This window comes from Microtus oregoni, unplaced genomic scaffold (genome assembly GCF_018167655.1).
Source record: "Microtus oregoni isolate MIOR12 unplaced genomic scaffold, Mior012 000031F_ref0000149, whole genome shotgun sequence".
NCBI classification, from domain to species: domain Eukaryota; kingdom Metazoa; phylum Chordata; class Mammalia; order Rodentia; family Cricetidae; genus Microtus; species Microtus oregoni.
The window spans coordinates 3,227,568-3,248,291 of NW_024543090.1; the positions used below are offsets into that span (position 1 = coordinate 3,227,568).

The 20,724-nt window shown below is 43.6% G+C and overlaps 1 protein-coding gene across 5 annotated transcripts in view; it reads right to left on the bottom strand.

Moving 5' to 3' along the window:
- Positions 1-732: 732 nt before the first annotated feature.
- Positions 733-20,724, bottom strand: part of Cd44 (CD44 molecule (Indian blood group)) — an 81,333-nt gene continuing 61,341 nt past the window's right edge. For 4 of the 5 annotated variants that reach the window (XM_041678849.1, XM_041678847.1, XM_041678848.1 and 1 more), the window contains 7 exons: positions 18,482-18,583; positions 16,711-16,800; positions 15,732-15,938; positions 13,175-13,243; positions 8,837-8,908; positions 6,820-6,898; positions 733-1,642 (listed from right to left, as the gene is read on the bottom strand). In XM_041678849.1, coding sequence (XP_041534783.1) covers positions 1,438-1,642; positions 6,820-6,898; positions 8,837-8,908; positions 13,175-13,243; positions 15,732-15,938; positions 16,711-16,800; positions 18,482-18,583 — 824 coding nt within the window. In that variant the 3' untranslated portion in view covers positions 733-1,437. The remainder of the gene's footprint in view (positions 1,643-6,819; positions 6,899-8,836; positions 8,909-13,174; positions 13,244-15,731; positions 15,939-16,710; positions 16,801-18,481; positions 18,584-20,724) is intronic. The other variant, XM_041678850.1, reaches the window with a different exon arrangement.

The window sequence follows — 20,724 nt, forward strand, 5'->3', positions numbered from 1 at the left end:
TTAATTTCTTCTACAAGTAACCTGGGAAGATCCAGGAGCAATGGGACATTCTGGCAGATGAATAAATGCCACCAAACACTTACCCAGTATGTAAAAAGAATATGAGGTTAAAGGGTAATACCATTCTTCCATGGCTAAACCATAAACCTGCTTGTCTGGTGATAAGATTCCAGTAGTGGGCAGCCCTGTGGCTTTTTGGGGGATTCCCAGGCAACTCATTCTGAGTACCAACTATTTGTGAAAATGTCAACAAACACATCCATGGAAATAGTGGGATGGGTTGTACACCACACCCTCATGATGCCAACTACTGCTCACTGTCTACACTTTAATTTTGGTTGGCTTCTCCTTTTATTACAAGGCATCACAAGCCTCCGCCATACTGTTTGGTGAAATCACTACTAGAACTGGCTTCTATGAAATAGGACCCTAAAAACTGTAGGACATAGAAATTTAATGTGCCCTTTAAGAAAGAGAAAAGGGTGACCACCAAAGCACAAAGTGACCAAAACTTGCCTACCGACAATTCAGATTCCAGAATAGGAAAGAAACCCTTTTGATACCCTAGATACAAAACAATGTTTCCTTCCTTGATCTTCTATGAGATTCAGCTGGATGAACCCGAGTTGGGCACAGGTGCCCTAACATGGGTTTAGGAGGACCATTCTAAAGTCATCCTGATACGCTATGAAGACTCAGACCTTGCAGATTAGAAACTGAAGCACAAGGTCAAGCTGGAAGATGGACAGGTGTTTATTATGAATCAACTTATACCCTGTTACGCTTCTGACAAAGTAACCTAAAAAATGTCATATTGAACAAATGACCTCCAGGGTTTGATATTTCAAAAACAAAGATAAATAGCTTACTATAGATAAATAGCATCACCCTTTGGGGATCTCTCAGAAGCATCTGAACTTTTTCCAGCAGAGAGGGGAGTCTATAAAAAGGGTGTATAACCAGTACACCTGATCTCCCACCCCACTGGAAAGCAATGCCCAAGGACTGGACTGCTGGAGAGGCAATATGGACCCATTCAAATTTCCTCCCAGAGACCAATTCCTCTAAGCCCTGGGGAAAGTCCCTAGCTGGTCACTATTACCTGGAACTTAGGGTAGGGAAAGGGTTCAATAGGGATCAAGAATATGAATTTGATAGAAGCCACCTGTAGCATACCCTGGGAATGCAAGGCCTCTCAGGAGGAACTGGAAGAGTCAAATTCTTAATGGAATATTCTTTGGGTCCTCGTTTCAGAAAGCAATGCTGTTTTCATAAATTGGAACGGACTTTTTTAAAAATGTAAAAGGAATAGAAAATTTTATGCTGAAACTATCCCCAATGAAAGTAATCAGTAGCACACTGCATCTGTGAAGGGTCCCAGCTCCCAGTATTGACATGTCAGCAATTTGGTGTCTTTCCAAGCTACTGGGGTAGTCACTACACCCCAATCTTCATGTCCACATTCTGCAGATTCCGGGTCTCGTCGGCGGTCATAAACTGGTCTGGAGTCTCTGATGGTTCCTTATTCACCAAATGCACCATTTCCTGAGACTTGCTGGCCTCTCCGTTGAGCTCACTTGTCTTCCTGTCCTCCACCTTCCCATTGCCACTGTTGATCACCAGCTTTTTCTTCTGCCCACACCTGATGAGTTTGTAAAACATTGTATGAGAAAAGATGCACAATCAATCAACCAACCATCATCATCATGACTGACATCACTACGGACATCACCATGATCGTCAGTACAATTTAGCATGGTCTTCTTCTGTGCTAAGCACTGGGCATGGTACCTTGTCTACTTGGACTTCCTAACACCTAACACCAGCATTTGCTTGTTTGGAGACATGGTTTCTCAGTGTTTACCTGTCTGTCCTGGAACTCACACTGTTGACCAGGCTGATGGTGAACTCACAGAAATCTGCCTGCTTCTGCCTCCCAAGAACTGGAATTAAAGGTGTGTGCCAACACTGCCCAGCTGACTCCAGCACTTCTTAAAGTGAGGTCCCTAGTCTAGCAGCTAAAGCACCCAGGGACTTCTCAGACGTGGAAAGTATCCACTTTACTGCTTCCTGAAGCAGAAATCAGAAAGTGTTGGGCCCAGGATCTGAGGTTAACAGACTATCATTGCAGTTACTCTGTAGGCTGAGACAGGAAGATCATGAGTTCAAGGTCTTCCTGGACTACAAAATGAGTTCAAGACCAATCTTGGATAACTCATTGAAACCCAGTCTTAAAATAAGAAGGCAAAAGGGATCTAGGGATAGAAATATCAGTGGTAGAATACTTGCCTAGCATGCATAATGCTTTAGGTTCAGTCCATAATATTTGGAAAAACAAAGCAAAGAATAACCAGCACACTGTGGAGGCTTCTGCTGCAGTCAATATTGAGAATCAGGACTCCAGAAACCCAAAGTTATCATTGCAGCCCATCCCCTTTTTAGCTGAAGAAACTCTTGGGGGTCTGAAAATTCAACAGTCTCTCTCAGCTAGTCAACAATGTAAGGATCTGGATCCTGATCCGTCTGACTCTGGAGTCCTAATTCTCCTCCCCCCATACTGCTCAAAGAAGATGTTTGCCTCTGAAGCTCCGGAGTTCCGCAGCCTCAGATAAACCATGACGACTGCAATCATAAATCATTTCGATCTGTGTATTCAAGAAAGTTCTGCTACTTCCTCTATCAGCCGACACCTCGCTGCCACGTCAGGAGAATAAGAAAGCAGCGCTGTCCCAGAAGGACAAGGCCGTATTGATTTGTTTCCTCTAAGATTGGTTGACCTTTACAGAGTCCTGCTACAGGATGTTTAGTACCAACGGAAGAAAAGCCATGTGTTGTCACTTTAAGGTTCCTTAGCAATGCTACTCAAGATTCTCAGGCAGGAAGTGGGCTTCGATAGGAAAGCGTGACTCTGACCTTGGCCTTGTGATTCTGATAGCACTGCCTGGCCCCATGCAGCCCGATTCAAAGTTTCCCCTTTGCTGTAACCTGCCCACTGGTGTGCAAAAAGCAGTTAGATTAGGCTAATGGAAGCCAAGTTTTATAGCTTCATAACTTTGATGAGAGAAAATAAATGAGCACTTATTAAATGCCCGGTCGATTCCAGGCAAAGTACAAATCATTTGCTATAACACTATTAAAACGGCTATCGCTCCCATTTTGCAGCAGTGGGAACGGAGGAGCAGAGCACTTTGGGGGCCCCCTTGAGATCACAGAAGTCAAAACGATAGAGTCCATATTCAGATGCTAAGATTCTGAAAAGGCTGGGCTCGCCTGGCCCTGTCAGGATGAAGATTTGGAAACAGAATGAAGTTGGCACGGTTCTCCTTGCTGCTGGATATTTCAAGGTCTAGAGTCAAAACGTCTATTATATGTGATCGTGGCTCTTCCCTGTAAGACTGCCAAGGCCACAAACTTTAATCTCCTGTTTGGGAAAGTCAAAATATACTGCCTCAATGGGGAGTAGATCCTGTATCTTCCAGCACAGGTGTGGGGAACCATGGGAGGAAAGATGTTCCAGTTGTGAAAGAAACAGAGGAAGGCTGGGAGTGCAGGTGAGGTCCATGGACATAGCAGGAGGCATGTGAAGGCCTTAGAAGGCTTAGTGTTGAGATCTTATAGCTGTATGTGACCTGAAGCAGCTCCCTGACTTCTCCGAGCCTCAGGCTGTTGGACCTGGGGTAATCAGGAGAGAACCTGGCTGCAGTTGTTAGCAGGACGAAAGCCACGCAATGTGAACCCTGGTGGCTGCTTCCACTGTAACCACCCTGATGGGGATGATGACATCCTATAGAGACCTTGGCGCCCCTCCTCTGGGCTATCAAATTGTTAAAAAAAAAAAAGTCCCCTAGAATTTCATACCTGCAGGGAGAAAAAGGCTGAATTCTGGGGCAGGTCAGAGAGAAACTTGTCTTTGGGATAGAAATTTCACCTAGTTCTCATACCTTGTAACAACTGCGGTGCAGGACAGCCTGGGGTCCAGACAATGCTGGGTTAAGGATGGGTCAGATCATGCCTTCACCAGAATCGCTTAGTTGTCCATACCTCTTGCCCTCTATTTAAACCTTAACCTCGTGTCTGGACTCTGAAGACCGACTCGGGGGAGGGTTGTCATGGGGTAGCTTTATTTGTTCCTCTTTTCAGTGTGCCCATGCTGACTACCTCTTGGTTCTCTGATTTTCATGGTTACTGGTGGCTTGCCTGTTTGGCTGGTCTATTGGGAACGGGTGGGTAAGTCAGCTGCTAGAGCTGCCAGGGATCGGGCTCTGACCCTAACAACCCCAGGGACCAGGCTCTGACCCCCAACGTACCACCTGCCTTCCTCGATGTGCTGGTAAGATAACGCAAAGGCTGGAGAACACTGCTGTATTATTCAGAACTCTCAGGCGGCATAGCCTGTGTTCTTAGAGGACAATTGCCCAACTTGACTAAGTCTCATTTGCTTATCAACTGGAGAGCTGTGAGGGAGGATGAAAATCAAAGGAAAGAGTTCTGGCTGTATGTATAACAATATGCCCGAGCGTGCAGGCAGGACCAGACGGTTACTCTAAACCAGCGGTTCTCAGCCTTCTAATGTGGTGACCCTTTAAAACAATCCCTTGTGCTGCGGTGACCTCCAGCCATAAAATTATTTCCTTGCTGCTTCATAACTGTAATTCTGCTACTGTTATGAATCTGGATGTAAATATCTGATGTGCAAATAATTTTAGGTGACCCCCTCCCCCAAGAAAGGGTTGCTCAGCTCCCAAAGGGGTCATTCCTCATCAGGGCTAACAGTCACAAAAGCCTGCAAAGGATGTTGTTGAATAAATGAATCCCCTCTGGAGGCCTTGTTTTCCACCAAACTCTCGATGATGAAAATAGAGTTCCCTGTCTCTCTTAAATGCAGTGCTCAAGCAGAAAGGCCCCTGTCTCCTAACAGGATTAGAGATGGGTTATTAGATTTAGGAAGACAACACACATGAAGGGGCCTGTGTGGCCGTTAACCACCCTTCAGTGGCGTGGCAAATCTGTTTTCAATTATCAAATCAGGACACAGTAATTTATGGCGCCCATGAAGCTGCTTTCCCGAGGCTGGTTCAGCCAGCTTCTTTCTGCCTGTCCCTGTTTGCCTGTTGCTAGGGTGATGGCTGGCCTGGAGACAAGAGGAGGAGAGGCCATGAGGTTCTTTCTCTGCTGCTGAGGAAACAAAGAACCACGTGGGACAAGATGTCACAATGTTCAGACTCCAACTGCTCTCAGCGACAGCTGAGATGTTAAGGAGGGCCACCCACACCAACAGCATCAGCAACATCACCAAGGTGACATCTGCAAAGCTTATGGACTGTATATGTGATACATCAAAGACTGATCCCAAACAAAAGGAAATTCATATTTAATTGAGCAAAAATAATCCAAGGGAAAACAAGGAAGCCAAGAAGAAGAATAAAAAGTCTTTTAAAGGCTTCCCCAACTTACGTACTTAAATGGACCAGAAAATTAACCTGTTTCTATCTAGTCATAGGAGCCCAGAGGAGATCTCTTTAATGTCCCTCCAGTTTTGGTTCCATATGTGGTCAGTGCCCATGACTAATATTTTCTTTATGCTCTCAAAGTATAGGTAGCAATACCGTGACTTGAGTGAGTACTTTCATTAACTCTAAACACCGATAAAACAACATTATTCAGTTTCTGCAGATGATTAGAAAGCCTACAAAGACTATACTGGGCACTGGAAATAGTTGCTTATTGTTTCTGAACAACAACAATAATGAAGTGTATAATTCTTTTCAGCGGGCTCATAATCTGAGCATTTGGGGGGCTGTAATGTGACTTAGAGACATGGCAAAGGCCACTCAGTTTAGCAAGAAGACTCTAACCTTTCATGAGACAATCACAAAGGATATTTACAAAAAGCTTAGTGTCTGTAGCAGACACTTTGGAAAAAAAACAAAGAATCTTTAAAGTATCTGGGCAGGAATGTAGACTTAGATATTTTTGGGGTTTCCTGGATTAAAGTTCACATCTCCTGTTTCTAGAGTTACTGTGGTCCTGCATTTCGCCTTGGGTAGTATTCTAATTGGAGGTTGGTTATAAATTAATTAAATGTATATACTACCTAAATAACTTTAAAAATACTAAGCCTTTGTTAAGGTGGAGAGAGGGGCTTCAAGGATGAGATGCCTGTTTTGTGGTGCTGAACATACGAATGTTCATCTTTGTTTCAGAGACCTCACTATGGTAGAGATTTTCTTAGGCAATGTCCTGAATCCCTTCAACTGAAACTTTCAGGAAACACAAAATAACATCCTTACAGAGAAACAAACAACAAAACAAACAGGACCTGTACCAACTTTGGGTAAAGATTCTAGAAGATGCCTGGGCTTACAATGGTCAAGGGAAGAAAACTAATTCTTAATTTGTTATACAACATTTTGCGAATCATGAACAAACTTAGCAAGTGCTTGTTTAATGAGCCAATCACTGAATATACCTTTATATGACGTCCCAGTGATGTATTTCATAACTTTTATCAGATAGTCACCATAGGATTTAACCATGGAAAATTTAAGAACAGTAAGATCCAACCACTGTTTAAAAGGAGGGGTGCTGGTGTTTTGTTTCTCTGGATAATGGGACAGAGAAAGGCTTCTTAAACTGTGACATGTACAGGACTCCCTGGGATCTTGTTAAATTACAAGCTCTGATGTAGGAAGTCTGGTGTCAGGCTGGAAACCAGGCATGTCTAACAAGTCCCAGGGTACCAAGGCTGCCAAGGCTACAATCAGAGCCCAAATCCCACAATACCCCTCAAAGTGGAAAGCCGAAGGGGCTCTCTCTTACCTGCGCCTACTGTTGACAGCAATGCAAACAGCCAGAATCAGAGCCAGTGCCAGGAGAGATGCCAGGATGATGAGCCATTCTGGTAAGAGAGAACCAAGGACATACATGAGCTTCACAAACAGACTTCATGGAATAAAAAATACCACAGTCAACTCTGCAGAGAGGGATGACCAACAGGTGCAGCTAGAATATTCTAAGACAATCTTGACTGTAGATGCTCCATCCAACAGGCATCTTGTATTAATCTCTTATCAACAGTTAGTCAAATCCTGCTGGAAGAAAAATCTATCCAATAACATCTCAAACAACCTGTTGAAGACTGTACATGTTTTTTGGTGAAATGTTAAATAAATCAAAGGACATTTATAGTTCTCATGACAGAAACATTCCATGCCGATGTAAGAGCATCTGCCTTATGCTTCACTCAAAACAAAGATGGAGTTCATAATCGGTGGGCAAAGGACATTCTCGTGGTTTGGTAAAGATAGATTTCTATGGCTCCTTTCAGTTGTTCGGCTCCACTTGTTAACAGATCCCAAAATACTCAGACTTTCTGATTTAGAAGTTACACGTTCAGAAAGTTATAGGATCTCAAAGTCAGCTGTAAAGATGTCCGTCATTATGCTCTTTATAACCCTGAAAGTTGAAACTGACTTAACATCCAATGATGAGGGATTAAATGAATAAATTAAAATACATCCATTTGTTATGTGTTATAATTCAAGGGAAAGATATTTAATGGCACGGAGAGTGGAACTGACCAGCAGAGAACGTTAACTCAACAGCAAATACAGCAGTTTTGAAATCAATTACTCTGAAAATAAATATTAAGGATAATATCTGTTAAGAATGCAGCTTAAATACTTCTGGGTAATGAGAAAGATAGTAAGGGATTTGTATTTCCACCCATTTGCTAAGTTGCATTTTCTAAAGTTTATTTGATAATTATGTACCACTTGTGGATTAATGAAATATTGTCCACATGTTTTAAACTCTGGCTTCTGTGAGACTGAGAAGCTGACCCTATTCAGTTGCAGGTGTGTGCAGTAAAGGAAGGCTTGACAAAAAAGAAAGAGGAGCTTGGCAGTCATGCCCGCTTCTCCTTGGAAGTCCTACTTTCCTCTTATGTTAGACTGTGCGTCCTCTTTGGCTCACCTCAAGAGAGCAGGGACACTGTAGGGACGAAGCCATTTCTGTTCTTCTTCCCCCACCCTGCCTGACTTTCAGCACTGAGTGTTCCACACTCCTCCTCACTACAGTGGAATGAATCCCTGCTTGAATTCAGCCTGCCCATTCCCTGCCTGATTCTCCTCAGGTGGTCAGCAAGCTGAGACAAAGGAGGAGGGCCACAGGGAAGCCACTTTGGAGCTCCCCGGAGGAAGAGTTGAAAGGGTAATTTACCACAGTAAGAGAAACTTCCTGTGTGGAATCCCCCTTTGCATATGCTTAGTTTCAACCCCGTGCTAAAAGAAGAAATTGCATCAAAGGCTAAATCTTGTAGCATGGGACAGTCAGATGTCACAGCTTCCCTCCGTGTCCAAGTCGTACTTTCTAAAAAGTTCCTTCTGGCTGAACTAACAGGCTGTTCCTCAAGGAAAAGTAGGTTGGGGAGCAGAAGAGTGTTTCTACTCAATCCAACACGGATGGTCCCGTGTCTCCTCCCTGCCCACTAATGCAAAGAGAATTACATGTTTCATCTCTAGTCCTAGAAATATAGGGGAAGATGGGTTGAGACAGGAAGGACCTGGGTTTGCCCTGGGGTCTTCTTGCTCATGTGGGAAGGAATCTTCAGGACACACCAGTTCTTTGTGGCAGACCTCCATGTGAGCTCATTCAGGACACGAGGGACCTAGAGGGGGAAAGAGAGGGCTCCCTTCTGTCCCACGAGGGGCTATCATATTTTTGTTTATCCCTAAACTTGCAGAGAGGTGCAGGATGTACTGATGAGGTCTTTCCTATGACTTTGTGAGAACCTTGCTCTAATTATCTTTCTTTTGCTTCATGGCGTGAAACTCACCTGGAATCTGAGGTCTCCTCCCAGGAAGAGGAGTCGTGTTCGCTCCACCTTCTTGACTTCCACTTGAGTGTCCTAAGGGGGGAAACAGCGAGCTTTTTCAGCCCCAGTTTGGAATGTATAGCCAGGAGTTTCTTCCAGAGCATTGTCCTGGGCTACCCTCCAACCACTGCCTCACTAGACTCTAGAAATAGATTCAAGACGCAGACGTTTACAAAGTGTTAGGCAAAGGTATCATCTCACTCTCCGCCTCCCAAGAAAGTTCGGTGTGACCAAGCTAAGGCTTACAAATGGGATTTTTGTTGCAGGGAACAGTGACGGACAGTGTTTGAACCTGAGATCCAGTTCTGGTCCATCCTGGGTTTAGGACCTAAATTATTAGCAATATGGGCCAGGACAAATTATCACCTCGGAGCCTCTGTTTTCTGGCTTATAAAATGAACGTCATAGCAGGAACACCTTCATTGTTGTCTTACAGAGACTTAAAGAAGTAGATGATAGTAGTAGCTGTGTGCAGTTACAACATTCTCTCTCTAAGACCTTGCCTATGGACCTGTAGACCAGCAGCATCCCATGACTAGGGAGCGGGCTACCAATATGAAATCTCAAGCTTAACTCCAAACCTTCAGAAATAACATCTTTGTTTAAATAATATCCCTAATGAAGTCATCTACTTCTGAAAGTCCAAAGTGAATCTAAAAAAATCACATGCATTATGCTGCTTAGTTTTTTGTCAACTTGATACAAGCAAGCCAGCGTCACCTGTGATGAAAGAATTTTGAGAAGATGTCTCCATCACATTAGCTTGTAGGCAAGTCTATGGGGGAGTTTTCTTGATTAATGGTTGTTATGGGAGGGACCAGCCCACCAGGGGGCGTTTTCTTGATTAATGATTGTTATGGGAGGGACCAGCCCACCAGGCAGTGCCACTCTGGGACAGATGGTCCTGGGTGGTATGAGGATTCAGGTTGAACAATCCATGGAGAGCAAGCCCACAAACAGCATTCCGCCATGGTCTCTGCTTCAGTCTCTGCCTCCTGGTTCCTGCCCTGAGTTTTTTCAGTAGACCGTGACTCAGAACATAAAAGCCAAGTAACCCTTCCTCCCCAAGGAAAGGTTTGGTTGTGGTCTTTATCCCAGCAATGGAAAACAACGTAGGACTCATATTATAGGCACTAATATGAACACTATTTTTTTCTTTTGGCAGGAGGGGTGAGCACTGGCTTTTTCTATCTATAAATGAATGGTTAATAGAGTCTATGCTAAAACAGTAAAACATACTAGAAAAATAAATGCTTTCTACCACTAAAAGACACAGGGAATGAACAGAAAACCCGGCTTGGAAGGAAGCACGGTGAGACAGACAGTTTATGAGTCAGAATCCAGAAGCCTTTTCAAAACGAAAAGACATCACATTTCAAAAGAAACTTCTTGGTATTCTGTCTTCTCTCTTCCTTTACTCTTTGCCACTAAACAGCAGCCTGTTCCGGGATCTCGAAGGCCACCAAAGGGAACAAAACCTGGGCAAGACATTGTTGGCTAGCTCATGGTCTACGAAGATGGGGCTCAAAAGAAAATATTTTCTGAGAGATCCAAACTTTAGGCTCTGCAGAGTGAGCGCTGGCGTCTAACCACCTAGGGTGGCTTCAGTGTGGACAGTCTGGTGTTTTGCTAAGGCCTCCACAAAATGGAGCAAGGCAACTTCTGTGCTGTTTCCACAGCACGCGCACTGTTCTGAGAGTGGCCTCTCTTCTCAGATCTCAAAGGAGTTCATGGTAGGTTTTCTACCCACCTGCCGGTGTCCTGGGAAATTGGCAGGTTTGTGTGTGCACATGGCATGTGCACACATGTGCTGCACAGCAGCCACCCAAGCCGGAGCACTGTGGCCTTGGAAACCTCTGTGAAAGGGTAGCCACTCCTACCGGTCTCCTTTGTCTGACTCATGGCAGCCTTTGATATTTGAAAGGGAGGCCATTAATAGATCATAATCTATTTTCCTTTTCCAAAGAAGTGCTCCCAGCAAGGAAAGATCTAGGTGTGTGCACAAGATGAGACCTCCCGTTTGAACAATAGACACCTGCATAGGAGCCAAAGGAAAAAGACCAGTTCCCACCCACCTGATTCTCACTTCAAGCAAAAGCCCAAGAGGATGGGCCAGAGACAGCAGGCTTCCCTTGTGCCCAAGAGCTCCATAAATCCAATCCCGATGAAACAGGCCTGGAGAACGAGTTCTGCAAAGCAGGACACTGGGAACACCAGTTTGGAGATGGGGCCCAGCCACAGAAATGGGCACAGAAATCATTCCGTTGGCTTTAACGGCAGCGAGAAAGGCAGTGGAGAGTGGACCACACAAACGAGCTGAAGGGGAAGGGGCTTAAATAAACTCAGACCCTGATCCGGTTTGGATCTGCATAGGGCACGATTAGGCCCTTTCCACAAGCTTCTGTGCACAGTCTCTGTGGCTGGTCCACAGACTACACTCACAGTAGTAGGGTCTCTTGGTTTGGGGAACCACACCTTCAAATAATAACCTCTTATGTTCTCAATACCTCGTGTTCCACCTAGATTGCTGAGGTAGGTCACACGATCTCTCTTCCTACCGACAAGGAAACAGAAGCTGGGGATGACCAAGCATGCTAAGCACCCCAGCGAGCTCGAAACATCTGTCTCTACTTCAGGGTAATTATTAATGAGCCCTCAAAGCCAGAGCTCCCACATTTAAGGGCTGTTATCAAACTCATCGTGTAAATATCCATCCTCAGATTTGCTTGAACCCCAGAGGCAGCACTGGGGTTCCAAGCCCACGGCAGAGGATGCTAATTTATGTGGATTTCCTGGTTCCTGTGGACCACGTAGATTCGTGATGATCAGGAACTCATGATAGGAAGTGCTGAGAGAACCTCTCTGTAACCCCAGCATTAGGGATTAGAAGTAAGCTTGCGTCGTGTCAGATTTTGCTGCCTGGAGCAATGATTTCAGGGGTTGATCTGAGTCATGGCCAACAGCAGTTTATTTAATAATGCATTTCTGGCAGTAATTATGGTCATTATGGAATTTTCTTCCAGACCAGACTTAGGAGCGGCAATATGAGACCCCAGGCCTGAAACCTGGCTCCACCACTCTCTGGTCATATGAACTTGGCAAGTTGCTTGCCTTCTCTTACCTTTCCTTCTCCTCCTCTGTAATAAGGAGATGATAATACTGTTTTCATGTATTGTAGTAGGGTTTGCAAGGTGATTAGATGAGTTAATAGAAAATGAACCCTAAACTCTCTAGCACTGGGCATGCGCACCCTACTGAAATATCAGTTTCATGTAGTTCAATGTACAAATGAGACGTTTTGGTTAGTCTTTCTGGCACACAGTAAATCCTCAAATGCTGGCTTTATCAGTTGCCAGGAATATGCTAAACACTTTCCTGGTATTCATTCTGCCATGTGGCCTTTAAAGGGTACCCCGTGACAATATCTCTAGATTTGCAGCTAAGACATTGGCTCTCAGACCCTGTGATCATCCTGCTCAATTTCTAGGGAGAGGAATGAGAATCAAACACGAGCTCTTTTATGCTGAAAGAGTTCTCCTAGGGGCTCTCGAATGGGGGCAGTGTTAGATGGGGTTGTCCTAGTTAGGGTGACTATTGCTGTGATGAAAACTAAGCTGGGGATGAAAGGGTTTATTTGGCTTACACATCACAGCCCATCGAGGGAAGCCAAGGCTAGAACTCCAACCTGGGTGGAGGCAGGAGCTGATGCAGAGGCCGTGGAGGAAAGTGCTGCTCACTGGCTTGTTCTCTGCGGCTCGCTCAGTATGCTTTCTTATAGAACCCAGGACCACCAGCCCAGCAGTAGTTCCAGCCCCAGCATGGGGGCCCCTCCCACATCAGTCACTAAGAAAATGGTCCTCAGGTTTGCCTGCAGCCAGATCTCACTGAGGCATCTTCCCAGTTGAGGCTCCCTCCTCTCCGAAGGCTCTAGCTTGAGGCAAGTTGACACAACACTAGAGAGCACGGAAGAACTGTATGAAGTCTTCCACACTTTTCCAGATGGAAGCTCCTTTTTAAGAGTGCTGGTTCTCACGGTGTGGTATCCATCCCGGCAGTCTCGGGGTGATTGGGAATTTACTAAGCATACAAATGCTTGGGTCCCACCCCAGACTACTGAATCAGAAACTTCAGGGTGGGGTCCAGCAGAGTGACTTAATAAAGCCCTCCCTGTGGCTGAAAATCCATGTGTTTTCTTTTTTTAAGTGTGAGACAGTTCTCTAGGGACACTGACTCATGCTTCATTAGCAATCATCAGGTTGGGAGATTATAATAGCAAGTGACTAAACATTTCAAACTCACCAGTTGATCCGGATCCATATGTCACAGTGTCGGAACCATGCCTGGGGTCCATGGATGTGTCTCGGCCTTCTAGAATAATAGGCAAAAAGAAAAAAAAAGTCAGCACTGTGTGTTCATCACACTGTGATCTTCACTTCCATAGGGTGTGTCTTCAGGAAGCCAGCATCTGCTAACAACCAAGAAGTCACTGTTCATCTTTAAGATGCTGAGGAGTGGGCTAGAGCCTTAATCAAAATGAAGGAAACTGAGGCAGCGCAGGCCATTTTGGATGACCACTAAAATAATGGTGTGGGTAGAAATCCAAATCTTGCAGAGCAAAATAATATTCTAGGAAATTACTATGATGCTTTCGTGGGGCTGGGATTTGAGCAGGACACTTCTTAGCTTGGACAAGAGTTTCCATACTGAAATATGATCACGTAAATGGGTGTACTCGGGCTCAGCAAACGCAGCATGAAGGAGGTGTCTCTGAGTCTGAGGCAAATGAATCTTAGGTATGAATGTGGGAAAAATAAACTATCCAGAGAGGAGAAAGGCCAGACTTTCCTTAAGAGAAAAAAGAATCAGTGAAATAACGCGAATGACATAGAGCTGGGAATCAGAATCAATACCTGCTGACAGTGTTTTCAAAAGTTACACCTATAATTTCAACAATTGTTGGCATGATCCCATCTTCTCAAATATCCATCAACAGAAAACTTTCGGTTGAGACAAACTCAAGAGGGGGTAAATTTAAATCCAAAGATCAAATCTTAGGTTCAGTATATGAGAAACATACACAGAGAACAAGGGCTTCTCAATTGGTATAGATCATTACAAAAGCGCCTAGGGAGAAAATACAGTGAGCTGCTCACCACCATTCCCGTTAGGAGAGGGTTGCTGGGAACTGCTCCTGATATGATAACAGACAACAGCACTTGCCGAAACACCACACTGAGAGTCCCACCACCAAAATCACCATTTCCAAACCATCACCATCAGCAGGCCCATCAGCACCACTGCCATCGCATAGGTCAGTGCTATAGGTGCGTAGATTGAGAAACACGGATAGACAGAACTACACTTTGTGAATCCTCTAGAAGAAAATGGGGAGTGAGGATCAGGCTGTTTACGAATCGAATCGCTGGATTCACAGAGAACGGAAGGAAATACAGACACCACCACCTTTCTTATGTTGATCAGATGGGATCAGCACGCTTGCATAGTAATTCTGTAGAAGGTATTTTATTTGCTGGCAATTAGACTCTGCAAACGACCTAAGGAACTATAACTAAGATTGCCATTTCAAATTTAAATCCTTTAAGTTGCTCCATGGATGGGACCATTTTAGCATGAGAACAGGGTGGCCTTCCTAAATTTGATTCATTCTGCAGGAATCTAACAATAGCACTTTGAGGTTTTAATGAAGAAAAGAAGGTTACTAATAAGGACACTAAGCCAAAGCCTTCAGAGTGGAAGGGGGCTTGGGTTTGCCAACTGCTGAGGTTGATATTTTTAAAGCTCTTTTTCTTGAAGCCCTGGAGAAGGATGCCAAAGGAAATATGCCACACATATGCCATCCCCGTTTTTTCCCCCTCTGTCAATCAGAACCTCACCACTACCATCTGTTTTGCATATGTGATTCTTGTGAGATCAGTTTCTTGTCTTTTGGGAGAGTGAAGGAGGTAGGGGCTTTTTACAAATTGTGTGTGTGTGTGTGTGTGTGTGTGTGTGTGCGCGTGTGTGTGTGCATGTGTGTGTATTTAAGGTTGTTAATCTTTAATGTGTTAGCGATTGAGTGGTAAGAGGTACCTGGATTATAGGCACTAATAGGATTGAGATTCTAGTTTATTAGCCACAGAAAGCACTTCCCCTTTGTACACCATTAGTTTATTAATACAAACAAAGAAATAAAGAAGAGAAGAAGAGAGGATTGCTTATTTGAGAGAAAGGTCTCATTCTGGGTCCATGTCAGACTTAGTTGAGTAAGTCATATGTTTACAATTACAAAAAAAAAAAAAAAAGTGAGGATCCCAGTTTATTAACCGTGAATCATGAACTTTGAAGCACACCATAAGTAGAAAAGGCTTACATATCAACCCATCACCAAAAAATGAAATGAAATGAATCAGTCCACCACCTATGAAAGATAATGTCAGAGGAAAGATACCAGTAAATGAAAATCATTTGAATGTTTGGTATAGCTTTGCTAAATAGGCAAAATATATTAGCTGAATCATATGAAATTGCTAATAGTCAACTATTTCGATCGACGAAGATGTCAGTTTCACATGACCCAAGTTAATATATCACAGAATGAAGAAAAGACAAAGTAAGAAAACCTACCATGAGACCCAAGTCACAAAAACTAAATAGAGATTACACCAGGAAACGGGAGCCTTGATTTATCTCAAATAAACCCAAGTTTGCTGGCACTAGAATTGATGGCCAATGATGAAAACCATTCCCATGGCACAGAGTAATCTAATCGCAGCCTGCACAGAAAATATCCCTGATAATAGGAAAAGATATGTTGCTTCTCCAGAGAAGCAAACCGGATGACAAATGGCCAAATTACCTGGTACGGAGCTATCAACATTAAAGTCGAAGTCTGCAGCAACAGTCACTTCGGTTTCTTCAAAGACCCCAGTCTTAGCAGGGGCCACTGGGGTGAGAGTCCCATTTTCCATTGTGTCTGGATAATGAGGGGTGTAGCCTTCCAGAGAAGTAGTTGTGTCTTTGGGAAGGCTTGGGCCTCTTCTTCCGTCTTTACCACCACTCCTAGCTGCGTGGTGGAGGTGGAGTCAATGACAAGCCCACACCTGGATGGTCACCACCCACCATGTGCTTGTCTTCAGAAGGGAAAGTTGCCGACACATCTTTCTACTTGTCCTCCAAGACCAAAAGCAAACGGTACTGAACACAACCAATATTTGACAAAAGACTACAGCCGCAACAGAAGAGGTTTTGGTGACTACTACTCAGAAGACGTAGTTGTTACGAGATTTGTCTGAGTCATCAAGGGGAGGTTAATCCCATTGTGACCTTGAACTCAACTCAGGTACTACAGGATGTTGAGCTTTTTTTCTCAATTTGGTCCACCTCTGAGGATGAAGAGGAAATAAACTATTGGAGGGAAAGATGAAACCATTCTGTCTGCAACTGGAATAAGAAGCTCAAGATCCCAAAGACCCGAGTCTACTGACATGATTTCTTTTTTGTGCCAGAAGGCATTGCTTTTGAGTCACCAATACCATGAGTTGTGGTCCAGAAAACAAAATGGAGATAGTATTAATATAATGGATTTCAAGGAAATCTTATAGAAATAATCATCACTTTTTAAAACCAACTCAGCAGAAAAGTTTGTACCTAATGTACAATGGCTTCTAAAAGGTCTACAAGCAGAAGAACCAGAGACCACCACCAGATACACCTTTTATTAAAATTAAAATGTAAAAGTGAGCAATGGATGCACCACCACCGAAGATCCCACAAAGTACCCAGAGCTTATTGATTTCTCTAAACAGCCAAGCCCAGCTGGGGTTTATGATCCTTACTGCTAGATGGCAGAATAGAAGTTGTTGGGTGGTCTTGGTCTTCTTCCAGTTCTTCATGTGATGTAGAGACTTTCTGAGAATGACTCTGTGCTGTTTCAATGAGGGGTGAAGCTAGTGTTAATTAGGAACCATACTACAAGGATGTTACCCACCAACAAGGATGATCTAGCTATAGGATATTAGATGGACAGACACAATAGGAAAATTATATTTGTGCCCGTCATCATCTGCTGATTGATAAAAACAAACAGAAAAAAAATCATACTTTGTCTCTAGTTAGCTTCTTTGTCTCTCAGTAAAATTCCAGAGTGAAACCCAAGCCAAAACTTTGCCCTCCCTGGACCACGTTGCCCCAATTGCACCAAAGACCCCAGGGAAACAAAAATCATAGAGACACAGAAAGGGGAGTGGTAATTTCAGTTTTCCCTCAACCACTGAGGTTGGCAAGTTGCAGACAAAGAAGTTATAAAGAAAGTAGTGCTGTGCAGTGAACACAAAAGAAGAAGCCTGTCTCCATCATTTAACTCAGAGCAACTTTACAAGAAAATACATGACTCCCTTGTAGAGAACCTTGCATTTTAGTGACTACTTTATTAGCAGGGCTGTGATCTTGCTTGTAACAGGGTTTCTCTTCACTGCACCAAAGAGATGCTTGCCTGGGCAAACACAGGGTCCTCAGTGACACATATCAATTTGAGACTGAATCATGGCCCATATCTGAAATCACTTTGACAGTTTTGAGTTCTTTTCTTTTATATTCTTCTAAGAAAGGCACTGACTGACCTCTGAGGTACAGGTGCAAAGGCTCCATAAAACACACCCATCAGCCATGTCCACCACCAAAGAAATATAACCGGGAGAGAGACATTCAAAATCCCAAACCCAACACCAGAACAAAAGCCAACAGTAACACAAATGGAAATACAAGTTGAGCATTGGCAAGGGCTGTTGATAGGCTTGTTTATGTCTCCTTTGATGCCTAACGCTGCTGTTTACATTGGTGGCAGTCAATACACGCCTGCTGGCTTTTTTCCCTATGCCTAATGGGCTCCTATCAAGGACTCTGCCCATGATGTGTAGCAAGCAGTGAAACAAGGCCTTCTTAGTTTGGGGAGTTCTTTGATAAACTGCCAAGAATTCATGAATGACTTTGGATTGATCCTTGGTCTATACTTATACACATAGTGAAAATTAAGGGTACTAAAAATTTCATATTTCTTCCTGGCAGATGTTTAATGATAGAAAATATGTTGACAAATGGTTCTTTTTCATTCCCAGGGCTCCACCACCTTGGTCAATTATTATCAACATTCCTTACTCTTTTTCTCAAAGCTAAATGTGATTTCTCTAGTCACTGTGATAACCTGGTCCTCATGTTACACACTCATGGAAGCAATCTTTCTCCTTCCTTGACTGGTTAAAGAGTGAAATTCAAAAAGTCTATTAAAACATAGATAAACCACCCTACTAGTGATGGTGTCATTCATTCATCTGGAGGGTTAGAAAAGAAAAATGAAGATGAATTAAACCTCTATATCCTTTCATTAATAAAAAGTCATAGACTCAGGAGGGGACTGTGAATGAAGATAAAGTCAGGTTTAAAGAACCCTCACAAGAAAGACAGACAATGAAAACAGATTCACCCCTGGTTGAGCTGAACCACCTAGCAAAGACTGCACCGTTCCACCACCAAATGTGACATCTTGACCAATGTCAGCAGATGTGAAGTGGGAAGACAGGCCAACAAAGGGCTGAGTGACATTATCCTTACGAGTAGTCACTGAAAGTGGTCCTGTCCTGTTCAAATCTTCCACCACATGAGTAGTTGGAGTTCCAGCAGGCTGAAGGGTTGTACTATGGCTGGAGTCTGTAGCTGAAGGAATTAAAGGAGTGTTATTGCCTTATTCCCTATGCCATTGCCTGAGGGCCCTTTGTCTTAGAGCTAAGTATTACATTCAGCCTGGTAAGAGGAAAGAAACAAGTTTTCGTGTCCAGAACTGTGAAAAATGATTGTTTCATCAAGAACACCACAGGCTATAAGTGGTTTTCATTGCAGGGCAGAGCTAGACAAAAGCTATCACGTATATGTTTGCTTGTTTTGCTTAGTCTGGAAGGAAGTTACATGAGCTCACAATGAGGCTCACAGTCTGTGCAAAGTAACAGAAATGGAACCCGTGTAGGAATTGCTACAAGGCCGACAGGTACAGTCAGACACATGGAGTGAAACAGCACAGACAAGCATCACTTTGTCACCTCCAGCTGTCACCAGGCCAAACAAAACAAAACAACACCTACAAAAACCTTGTAAACAGCCATTGAATTCCCTTATTTGGTTATTTTTTTTGTTTTGTTTTTGCTTCAGAAAGTAAACATAGGAAAAAACAAAACGATATACACATTACTCAATATAACTACGTTGAGACAACTACGTACCTATAGACAAACAAGACTCATTCTCCCCATAAATACAAGAAATAAGTGTCTTGGGAATTATGATTATAGTGTTGAGTGGTGCAAAATATCCCTGAAGTAATTAAAAAGGCTGCTTTTTGTGATGGTTATCACAGATCTTTGGTGGGCTGGAATAACAAGTTCAGAGTGAAACAGAGGCCCAACAGTCCACAAACACCGTCAATGCTACTAACTCTACAATTTTCTCAGTCCACCCACACCACTGCCTCTGGGGAGATCTAATCAATTCCAAGTGGCTCCAGTGGGAAGTACTGGGATATGGGGCACCCGCCTTGGGACTCCAGCCTTTGCATGCTAAAAGCAAAGACAGACAAGACCCGTATTAGAGAAAAATGTGTGGCTTTCAAAGAAGAAAGGCCAGCGACCCTTCATTCAAAATTTCAAATTGTATACCCTGCCAGAAAAAGGCCTTGTCTGCTGAGGGCCTGCAGCCACTCTTGATCACTTTTCCTTTTGTAAATATAATTCTTGGAACACTATCATGTCATTGTATGATGGAAGCTAACTGTCTTGTGTGTGTGAGGAAACAGTTAAGAAATTGCCGGCATGACCACTCCATGCTATAGTTAAAGTTTGCATTGTAGATATGAGAGAGAGAAGAGCCAGAGACATCTGGAAGAGTCTGGAGCAAAGAGAGAAAAACAGAGAAAACAGTAGATTAACCATGGCCAGCAGCCTGGACATGCCAAGGACTAGGAGAGAGGGAGACCAAGAGAGAATAGCAGACAAAACAAGATGGCGAGAGACCAGAACAGAGTGAGTTAGAAAGCAGATAATCTGAGGAGGGAGAGTAGCTATGCGGAGGAAAGAGCCAGAAGACAGGCAAGGGGGCGGGGCTTAAAATATTGTAACAAGCATTTGTGAGCTATGATTGAGGGATCTTGGAGGCCAACATGGGTTTTGATATGCAGTCACAGGTACATGTCAATGGGGATTCATATGTCCTCTCTGCCAGAGGTGAGGGAAATGACTCCTTTTGGCAGATGGGAACTGGTTTCACAAGCTTCAGAGGAATGCTGGTCTTTATCTAACCACCAGAATTCCTCCTATAGTCCAGTTGGAGATCTTTTCCGGATATGCGAACTGCCTATGAGACCTAACACCTTTTTCTTGGATATATAGAATGTAATCTTTCTCTCTTCTTCAGGCTGGACACCTAATAATATTTGTGGAATTCTTTTACTGGGTTTATTTATTTGTTTGTTTCTTACCATGGGTCTCTTCAGAGTCCCACCCCAGGAACTAAGTACATCAAACTGTGTGCTGGGTCTTGCCTGTGGCACCTCTGTAACTCAACAAAATGGCCCCAGCCTAGCATTTTAAACACGCCCTCTCTTAGGATACATGTATCCACTCATAGTGATGTGCGCATCCCTTGGCTTTTCTTTCTTTATGGATCTGTTCACACGCATCTCCTGTTCAAAAATTCCTCCATCTCACTTCTCTTTTCTGTCTAGCCAGGTCTTTGCAGTTTTATTTTTGAAAAATTGCTTTCGGTTCTTTGTTCTTCAATGGTCTGTGGGAGGTGTGGGAACCTCTGGA